The 11,092-nt window shown below is 41.4% G+C and overlaps 1 protein-coding gene across 1 annotated transcript in view; it reads left to right on the plus strand.

The window, feature by feature from the left end:
- SPTLC2 (serine palmitoyltransferase, long chain base subunit 2) overlaps positions 1-11,092 on the plus strand; it is a 126,407-nt gene that overhangs the window by 107,264 nt on the left and 8,051 nt on the right. The window contains exons 10-11 of the mRNA XM_006864764.1: positions 5,392-5,527; positions 8,361-8,490. Coding sequence (XP_006864826.1) covers positions 5,392-5,527; positions 8,361-8,490 — 266 coding nt within the window. The remainder of the gene's footprint in view (positions 1-5,391; positions 5,528-8,360; positions 8,491-11,092) is intronic.

The following is an 11,092-nucleotide window of genomic DNA, read 5'->3' on the forward strand; positions in this document are numbered from 1 at the left end:
ATTGGTTTGAGATGATTTGGAAGACCTGCACCCACTAATCACTTGTCAATATGATTAGATTCCAGAGGCCAGGCTGGTATATGAAAATCGGCACTATGCAAAATGGAAGCTTTTTGTTTATTTTCAGACCATCCATTTGTCTTTATTTAGACACTATGATGGTAGAAGTAATAACAGCGTTCATCACTGTGATGAGTCTGCTTGGGATTCCTCTGCAGAGAAAGAAGACCTGGAGGAGATAAAGCTGGGCTGTATGACCCGCCTCCTGCTCTTATTTAGGGCTTTCCTCCAGGGCTCCGCTCCCACCCCTGTGAGCCCTGCGTTCATGATCCCCATCTCAGAGCGTACTCAGTTCTCTGGGCCTGGGAAATCACTAAGGCTCAGGACTTTCTACAAGAGGACACTGGGAGTCTGGCCGTGCACCCAACCCCACAGAGGCAGAGGTTCTGGGCTCAGGTCAGCTCGCTCACTGTGTGTCATGAAATTCACATACATTTTTTCCAAACGCTTCCAGGTACCTCTTTCTTTCCTCCCTTCCCACCCCACTGTAGTTTTGGGCTGCAGGGCCTTGGGCTGCATAGCTGCTGGGATCCCAGAGCAGATCCCCTGCACGCCCAACTCACTCGATGGCTTGGAGCTGTGGCCACCGAGGAGGCCCCCACCCCCACCAGCACGAGGGTGACCGTCTTCCTCTGCTACTTTGTGTGTCACCTCATGAATGTGCAAAATAGATATTTTACTGTTACAAACACGAACTGCTGGATGAGATAGTCTAACAGTGAGGAGTAGGACTGCTTTTCATTTGCCTCATACTAAGCCTGTGTCTCCTATGGTTCCTTCACCCACTCACCCTACCCCAGGCACTTGCCAGAAAGAGCTCTTTCAAGTGTAAAGTACAGATGTTGTTGCCCAGTGAAGGGCTTCCTCTTGTTAAGTGCTGTTGAGTCAGTTCCACCTCATAGCAACACTGTGTAGGGTTTCCAAGGAGAACCGGCTGGTGATTTTGAACCAACAAACTTGTGGTTATCAGTCCAGTGCTTACCAGAACTACAGTGTCATACCAGAACTCTAGTAAGGGGGAGGGGAGTAGGCTTTAAATTTGAAAACCAGATTATTTCTTGGTGAGGTGTACCAGAGGACTCACTGGACTGAAGTCAAAAGATCTCGTGCCTCCTACTAAATATAAGGACTCAGAAAAAATAATGTAACATCTCTAGGCCTATTCCTTTATGTGTGAAGTGTGAACAGTGTAGTTTTGTATATCCAACTAAAGCAGTTAGGAATACATGATATTAAGCTGTTCATTGCTAGGTTCAGTGATTCCTGTTCTTATTTGAAGGTGACTATCCGACTGTATGAAGGAGCTCTGGTAGCGTAGTGGTTACGAATTGGGCTACGAACCTTAAGGTCAGCGGTTCGAAACTACCAGCTGCTCTGCGGGAGAAAGATGAGGCTTTCTACTCCCGTAAAGATTTACCCCCTCGGAAACCCTGTACAGGGTCACTATGGGTCGGAACCGACTCGACGGCACATAACAACAACAACAACATATGACTGGGATGTTGAAATACGTACTTAAGAAGAACATTGTTTTCACTTTAACTTTTTATTGCGAATTGGATGAAGGTTTACAGAGCACATCAGTTTTCCACTCCACAATTCCTACATCTTGTTTCATGTCATCGATTGTAATTCCCACAATGTGACATCACTCAGCCACTTCCTCCCTGTGTTTCCCATTTCTATACCTTCTTCCTTCTTAACCCTTCTCAATTGTCGATTTCCAATGGCTAATTATTCTGAGGAGTAAATACCTCCCTGTGTCATTGTTCCCCTTATAGACCGACCTGTTGTTTGGATGAAAGCTGAGGCTAAAGGGGTGGGAGCAGAAAGGGGTGAGTTCAGTTCCAGGAATGAAGGGTGAATAAGGGCCATGTCTCTGGAGGTCCACCAGTCTGTGTCAAACAAGTAAGCCTGCTCTTTGTTAATGATTTTGAGTTTTGGTCCACATTTTGAAAGAATTGTTTTTTAACCCAAACTTTATAGCTACCAAAATGAAGATTGGCAGTCTCTATTCTGATATCCATCAAAAGGTGGGATACACAGAATGGACAAGCAAATTATTGTGTATCCTTACAATGGAAGACTATTCCACAGTAATAAAAAGTATATAAATTGGAGATTTTCAGTGCCTATTTCCATTATTTTCCTTGTGTATGGTGGTGGTGGTGATGTGCCATGGAGTTGGTTCCAACTCATAGCGACCCTGTACAGGGTTTCCGAGGCTGTAAATCTTTACAGGAGCAGAAAGCCTCATCTTTCTCCCGCAGAACAGCTGGTAGTTTCGAACTGCTGACCTTAAGGTTTGCAGCCCGATTCATTATTTTTAGGCTTATTTTTTTCTGACACTCTTCTTTTCAGGGAACATATAACAATTTCTACTTTTCCTTGATAGTTTTTTTTGTTGTTGTGCTTGGAATGAAAGCTATTTATTTATTTATGTATCAATCAGAGGCTTGTAGATTTCTGATGAGATAAGAAAAGCAATGAGTCACAAACTAACAAAAGACAATGCAGGAAAAAAATTAATGCACACTCATACCACCAAGCTGCTAACCACAGGTCAAACCCACCAGCTGCTCCCCAGAAACCCTCCGAGTTGCTATGAATCAGACAGAACTGACTCCATGGCACTTAACAACAACAGTAACCAAATGTGTCACTCAGTTTTTTTAGCTAACTTTAATGAGGTATAATTTTTATATAATAAAATTAATCAATTTTACATATGTAATTCTGTCAGTTTTGATATAGCTGTGTAACCATCAAGGTAAAGAATATTTCATCTTCCCCAAAAGTTCCCTTCTTGTGTGGTGCTATAGAGTCAGCACTAGGCGCAAATCACAAGGTCGGCAGTTCAAAGCCACCAGCTGTTCCTAGGAATGCTATTCAGGGTCGCTATGAGTCAGAACTGACTTGATGGCACTTAACAACCACCACAATGGAAGTTCTTATGCTGCTTTAGTTCCCTCCCCAACTCCCTGGCAACCACTAGTCTGTTTTCTGTCACTATAATTATGCATGTTTAAGAATTTATCTTATAAGATTAGCATTAGCAACTTAAAAGGGCTCTTGAGGTTGCTTGTTCTCATTGCAGCATTGATAACTTGGAAATTAAACTAGCACACATTGAAAGAGCAGTAGATTAACGAGTCAGCCTTTAGTTTAGGGCTAATTTAGCTTCACTGCTAAGCTCTGCCTCTCTGGAGGACTGTATCAGATGCTCCAAGTATCACAGTCTCCATTCTAACAGATGAGAATTCAGACCATCCTCAAACCCTTGTGAGCACCAGGAATTGTTTCATCTACTGCTTTCCCATGGATCTTTCCCCAGCCCATCTCATACATGTACAGATCACTCCTCAGTCAGAGCCTCAAAGGGGAACTCCTCTACAGATTCCCAGATCTTCCTCCTCTGTAAGTGGTCCAACACATTCTACCACCTTAGCCTCTCCAGACTCCTGTTTCTGGTGTCTTCTGCTCAGGAGACTGGGCTCCCCCTACCTGTGCTGCAGTAGGGGAGCAATCCTAAGGCTCACCCCTTTGCTTCCCTCTTGGCAGTAGTTCTGCACGACCTATGGTCCACTGTGTGAAAATTGGTTTGCTTAGTTTACTGTTGTTTCACAGCAGCAAGGTAAACCTGGTCCTAGATGCGCCATTGTGTTCAAAACTTGAATGTAAAGTAAATATGTATCACTGTTTCTAGGGGTGGGAACCAGCTTACCGAACCCTAACAACAATTTTAGGGGGAAATTGGTGTACTTGGCTCATCAATTCTCAACTTGCTTAAATGTAGCACACTATAATGTCTGCTTTATTCTTTGGAGACATATGAATGTATAACTTAAATGATGTTCTTCAATGTTCAAAATAAGTAGGTTTCTTTAAGCTTGATTGTTACTCTCTGGTCAGTCTGAAATGATGGATATAAAGAATATTAATTTCAGATTATTTGTAGCAAACTTATCTAGAGTGGCTTCCCATCAATGACACACTGTATTTGCACTCTACTTCTAAGTGCATTTATTAGTCATCTGTCCTGGTGTGGTGTAGGATAAGCACTGGACTGCTAACCTCAAGGTCAGCAGTTCAAACCTTCCAGCCACTCCTCAGAAACCCTATACGTGGTCCCTATGAATCAGAACTGACTTGACAGCATTTTGTAACTTTAGCATTTCTGATTAGCTCATTTGTCTTTTGTATGATTTTTTAATATGAATTAGCGGACTTTCTAATACTTGTAAGGAAGTGACTGTAATCATTTGTTCCACAAGAGTATCCATGGTTGAGAAGATTATAAAGCACTATTTAGCTCTTGGTGAGCCAGTCTTTGAGATTTATTGGCTTGCTCTGGGTAACGGAAGAGTTGTCTATACATGTGTTCACAGATTGACCTACCATAGTGTCAAAACCTGACCAAATATTTAGTCTCCTGGCAATTAGAATAATACATGTCTTGATCTTCTTGCATTTCAGGAAAGATGAATGAAGGAGGATTCAAAATATGAATCTATTATTGTGGATATGTAAGGAGTTTTAAGGAAAGAGTAATAAAAAATTAAATTCTTGAGGGAAATTGGGAGCGTTGTCTAACCTTCTTATTAAATAAATCACAGCATGGTTAGTTAGAACCATTAGTTGAAGTTGGGAGATCTAAATTTTCATCTCAGCTGTGCCACCTACTTCTGTGTGACGGTAGGCAAGTGACCCCTTCTGTGAGACTCCCCCAACTTGTCAAAAGAGAACAGTGATAAAATACCCTACCGCCTGTAAAGGAATGCATAGATTGATATGGGTGAAAATTTTACGAATGCTATAGTGCTGCAACTATTAGCAGTTACATTTATTGTGTAAATTATAAAACCTGTGAGCAACACCTACTATGGCAGAATACAAAGCAAAATAGCAAATTTGAACCCAACTTGAATTTTGAAGTCTCAATACCAATAATATTAGTAAGGTAAGTGTATGTATCCCACTTATATTTATCTAGCCCTGGTAGCATAATGGTTACGAATCGGGCTGCAAATCTCAAGGTCAGCAGTTTGAAACTACCAGCTGTTCCGCAGAAGAAAAATGAGGCTTTCTGCTCCTGTAAAGATTTACAGCCTCGGAAACCCTGTACAGGGTCGCTATGAGTCGGAACCGACTCGACGGTATTTAACAACAACATGAAAATATAGTCATATAATTTACTGTGTCAAAATATTTTATGTTGGAAATGAAATAAATCTTAGGACTGATTATATAGAATCAAGGTAGACAGATCACTGTCCCGTTTCCCTTCCTTTTTCTTAGTAATTTTTATTTTCCCTTGCCATGATTTTCCAGGCAAAGAGTGTATACAACAGTTAGCAGAAAACACCAGGTATTTCAGGAGACGCCTGAAAGAGATGGGCTTTATCATCTATGGAAATGAGGATTCTCCAGTGGTGCCATTGATGCTCTACATGCCGGCCAAAATCGGGTATGTCTTCTTGTCGACTATGGACTAGTCTCTTGCTAGACTTCAGGTGACTGTGAATGAGACTAAGGGTCATGAATTCGTTAGGGGAAAATGGTCTTGAGCTCATTGTTTTAAACTTCATTTGCTAGATATACTTTCAGTTACATAGTGGATTCTACAGCTGTTGACTTGTTTATTCTTTAAGAGTCCTGGTGGCTTTGGGCTGCTAACTACAAGGTCCATGATTCAAATCCTCCAGCCCCTCCATGGGAGAAAGATAAGGCTCTCTGTTCTGATAAAGGTTTACAGTCTCAGAAGTTTCAATAGCTCAATAACACTATGAGTTGGAATCAACTCAATGGCAGTGGGTTTGGTGGTTTTTGGTTTATTCTTTTATTATTAAATAAGCATGTGAGTGCACAGCAGAGGCACTGTTCTCGGGGACTGAACAGAATATAACAATCCCTGCCCCGGTGGAGTTTACATTGTATTGAGGCCAGAGTCATACAAACGTAATACATCAGTCAGTTATGGAGTATGTTAGAAGATAAGCTATGGGAACAAATGGACCAGGATGAAGGGGATTGACAGCCCCTTGTGGGAGGACAGATTAAGACAGTAAACAAAATCATCAGTAAGATAGTCAGGATAGGCCTCATGAGGAATCTACTTGCAAAGAAAATGACATTTGAGCAAAGACTAGAAGGAGCTGAGAGCCATTTGGGAGAAGAAGCATCCGTGTAAAGGCCATGACACAGAAAATGGCTTATCGGTGGAGCCAGAGGGCAATGCCCAAGGGGGAATCGTGGGCTGTGAGGCAGTGAGCTCATATACCACGGTGTGTTATTGGACATTTACCAGATGTGCACACTACACCAGCTTTTTTGGTTTATGCAAGGCATATATAATGGAAAGCCTCACTGCTTTCAAATGTATTTGAACAGAACATATATATTAACAAAACCGTTTGAAAAGCAAATATGGACAGATATATCTGAAAAAAGTACACAATATGCAAAATCACATAGGAGATAGAGAATAAAGAAGTGGGAGTCCCGGTGTGGCAGTGTAGGATAGGCACTTGACCTTAAGGCCGGTTTGAACTGCAGGGTCATTAGTTCAAACTCAGTAGCTGCTCCTTAGAAACCCTATACAGGGCCATGATAAGTTGGAACCTACTCGATGGCACTTAACAACAACTTCTTGGTATAGGCTAAGTAAAAAGGTGTATATTTTTGGAATGGGTGAGTTTTGAGTTAGATCTAGTTTATTCCTCAGGTTTGATTGAACTTATCAAAGGAGCAGACACTTTTCTTCATCTTTGAATCCCCGGTGCCTACAGTCTCAGACTTTCATAAGGCATTCAGAAAATTGTATTTGCATAGCAGGAAGAATTACATTAGGAGTGTAGTGGTTGGAAATGTAGTGTGGTTTCAAAGATAGTAAGGAAGAAATTGGGAAGAGATGCTTACTGAGGGGCAACTATGAGTCTAGTTTTCAACAAGTCATGTAAGCAGTTGGCAATGAGAGTACGGGAGACGTGCCAAAGCAGAAGGGTAGGACATTCTTGGTTGTTGTTAAGTACTGTCAAGTTGGTTCCAACTCATAGCCATCTGTATAGGGCTTCCAGGGAACAGCTGGTGGGTGTGAACTGCCAACCTTGCAGTTAACCATAGTCCAGTTCGTATCCTATAATGCCACACCAAGACTGCAGGATTTTCTTCCATTTAAAGAAGAATAAAAACCTGAAGGGTTGCTGGACATGGAGGACTTAGTCTAAAAGCCACTCTTTAGAGAAGACTGTGTCTAATCTGGGTGGTACAGTTAAGTGTTCGGTGCTAACTGAAAACTCGGAAGTTCAAGTTCACCCAGTAGTGTGCATCAGAAGAAAAGCCTGGCAGTCTCCTTTTTATCAGCCATTGAAAAGTGTTTGGAATCACCATGAGTCAGAGTCAACTCCATGACTGGTAGTTGTGTCTAGTCTGTTCTATACAGGTCAACTGAGTGTAAACTGTACGCGTTAGCAAGGATGAAAATGTGATGCTCCAGACTTGGAGGAAGGCACTAATAGTTAGGGAGCAAGTGCTGAAGATACAGGGTGTTGAGGCCCACCCCTAGCCCAGAGAAGAAGTACCCTGTGGGAGGTGTGCTGGCTCTGGGGAGGGTAACAGAGACTGTGAGCACTTCTCTGGAAAGGCTGGCATTCTTGTCATACCAAATATGCAGGATTTGTATTCCCAAAGGAATACGATAAAGAGCTTAGGGGAAACGTGTTTTTACAAAGATAAGAGGAAAGCCCATGAAAACCATAATTCAGTACATAACAAAATTTACGTGAGAGTTAGTATGACGTTATTTAGACAAGATACAGATATGGAGGAAAGTCACATGCCGTCCATGTCACAGGGACTTGAACATGAATTCTGTCACCTGAATAATCAGCTGCTGAAGCTGGTGGATGAGCTGGCTTAACAAACACCCAAGAAAGCCTGGCTTCCAAAGGCAGCCTTGCTCTCTGGTTGATTTGTGAAGTGTCTGGCCTGGAAGGCTCCTGTCAGTTGGTCATCCTGTGAGCAGAAAGATGCCCATGTTACTGCCAAGCAGTAACGTGATTTAAAACCCGGAAGCTTCTAGGCCACTCTTACATCAGAGGCACTCTTTAAAGCTTTGGCTATAAATCTTTAGGTCTCTGACAACTGTCTTCTCTCACTGTTGTGAAGGAAGCCATTTGGGAGAAGACCACCTTGGGACTGTATAAATGGAGACTGTCATTCACTACATCTCCAGAGGCTAAATCATTCTGGATCTTCACACCAAGCCCTTCCTGGTTATTTTCTCTGTTTTCTCTTTGCAGCGCCTTTGGACGAGAGATGTTGAAGCGGAACATTGGTGTGGTAGTGGTGGGCTTTCCTGCGACCCCTATTATTGAGTCCAGAGCCAGGTTTTGCTTGTCGGCAGCTCATACCAAAGAAATACTTGATACTGTAAGTAGACACTTCTGCCTTGTTATAAAAATGCTTTATACTCAAAGGGTTTTTATGTCAGATGAGAATTTATGTTAATCCTGATGTTCTTGGAGCACCTAAAAAAGGAGGTGGTACACAATGTACTGAAAACATTGTTATTTAGAAACAAATTGCAAAGAGTTTTTAGCACCACTTAGGGCTGTGCAGAACTCTGGTTTCATCTTGTTCTGTAGAGTCTACAACTGTACAGCTCTGTCTCTACTCTAACCACTTTGCGTGTTGTTCGGCCTGTAGAATTTTCAGTCTTGAGCCTCATTTCCCCTTCTTTCTAAATTTTATTTTGTTGTTGATAAGAATATACACAGCAAAGCACACACCAATGTAACGTGTACAATTGTATGGCATTCATTCCATTCTTCTAGTTATGCACCATCTTTTTCCGAGTTGTTTCTTTCTCCCTCATTACATAAACTCATTGCCCATAAGGTTCCTATCGAGTCTTTCCAGTTGCTGTTTTCAATTTGCTTCCATATAGATACTTCTTAAACGAGCATAATGTTCAAGGTAAACCTTTTTTACTAGTTAAGCCAAACTATTGTTTAGTTTTAAGAAGACTTTAGGAGATATTCTGGGTTTAAGGTTTACAGATTATCTCTGAACAATTGCTTCAGAGGTTCCTCCAGCCTCCATGGCTCCAGAAATTCTCCATGAGAATTTGAAACTCTGTTCTGCATTTCTCCCCTTCGTTGCTCAAAATATTACGTAATGGTAGCCAGCCACCACCCAGCTCTTTTGGTGCCATGACACAGGAGGCAGCTGATCATGGAGGTAATTAGCCACACAATCCAGTCCCCTTCTATTAGGGCCAATTAAAACTGGGATGCCCCATGAAACCATGACTCTAAACCTTCAAACCAAGGAACCAAATCTCATAAGGTTTGTTCATAAGCATCCGCAGCAACTACTCTTGGTTGTTGTTGTTGTATCCTACTCATTCTTTACATTCCATTTAAAAATGTGCTCAGAGTTTATATTAGCTTCCTAGGACTGCCTTAACAAATTACCACAAACTGAGTGGCTTAAAGCAAAATAATTGTTTTTCTCTCATAGTTCACGAGGCCAGAAGTCCAAAATCAAAATACAGCAGGGTTGGTTCCTTTTGGAGGCTTTTGGGTACAGTTTGTGCTGAGCCTCTCTTTTAGCATCTGATGGTTGCTGGCAACTCTTGGCTTGTGGCTGCATCACAACAATTTCCACTTCTTTCTTCACGTGGCTGTGTTCCCTCTATGAGCCTCCTAAACTCCCTGTCCTTGTTCTGAAAAAGATACTTGTCATTGGGTTTAGGGCCCATTCTAACCCAATATGATCTCATCTTAACTAATTGGATCTGCAAAGTACTTATATCCAAATAAGGTCACCTTTTGAAGTTCTGGGTAGACATGAATTGGGGCTGGGGAGACAGTTTTCCACATAGCACATGGGTATTCCCAAATACTCATGCTGTGTGTTCCCTTTGGAATCCTAAACCCTTAATAAATTCTTATCACTTGGGTAATTATTTAATGACTATTTTCTCCACTAAATAAATCTTCTAGGAGGTAGGAATTGAGTCTGTGTTGCTCATTCTATATAATCCCCAACACCTAGCACATAACTGTAGTTGTTAAGTGCCCTCAAGTCAGTTTCCATGCCTAGTGCCCTGTATAGGGTTTGCGAGAGGCGCCTCATGGGTTTGAACTTCTGACTTTGTAGTTCACAATCTAGTGCTTATCCTACTTTGCTACACCAGGAGTCCAGCACATAATAAGGGCTCATAATTATAGAATTGAATTATTTATTATCTCTTACTATATTCCCATCTCTTGGGGTGTCTTGATATGCTGTCGTTTCACATCTAAAACTTCAGACTTTCAGTAGATATTTCTGGTTGTTTGTAGATCTTTGGAACCTGACATTTACATAAACGTAGCTGGTAGAAATGACCATTAAAACTCCTCAGAGCTGATTGTTGTTAGGTGCTGCTGGGTCTGTTTCAACTCATAGGGATCCCGTATGCTGGAGCAGTTTTTCTAGGCTGGAATCCTTCTGGATTGTCAGGTCTTTCTCCTACAAAGCATATGGGTGGATTTGAACTCCGGTCTTCAGGTTGCCAACCAAGTGTTTAACTGTTGCACCACCAGGGCTTCTCACTGGAGAACTACTAATCCTAAAGAATATTCTTGTGAGCATGCACACATTATGAATACCTGTTTGGAAAAGTTAATTGACATTTTGTATTTTCTGAATAGTTGAAGACTTTGTTTTTTCCCTGTTTCTGCATAGCAAAATTTCTATAAATATGAGCATATTCTTAATCACATTCTGACATGGTCAGACTGAATTAACTTAATGGTACTGGACTTTTTTTTTTTTTATTATGCCCATTCAACATTTTTTCAATAGATTTTCCCATTTCTCAAAAATATTACCAGTACTTTGTGCTTTAGTTATTTATTAACCTTGGCATTTCCAGATCAAAAAAAATTGAAAGCATTTAGCACTGTTGGACCTGCCGTATAATAAATCATAAAAGGGAGCCCTTCAGGCTAAAATGAAAAGACACTAGATAAGAGCTTGAATC

This window comes from Chrysochloris asiatica, unplaced genomic scaffold (assembly GCF_000296735.1).
Source record: "Chrysochloris asiatica unplaced genomic scaffold, ChrAsi1.0 scaffold00070, whole genome shotgun sequence".
In the NCBI taxonomy this organism is placed as follows: domain Eukaryota; kingdom Metazoa; phylum Chordata; class Mammalia; order Afrosoricida; family Chrysochloridae; genus Chrysochloris; species Chrysochloris asiatica.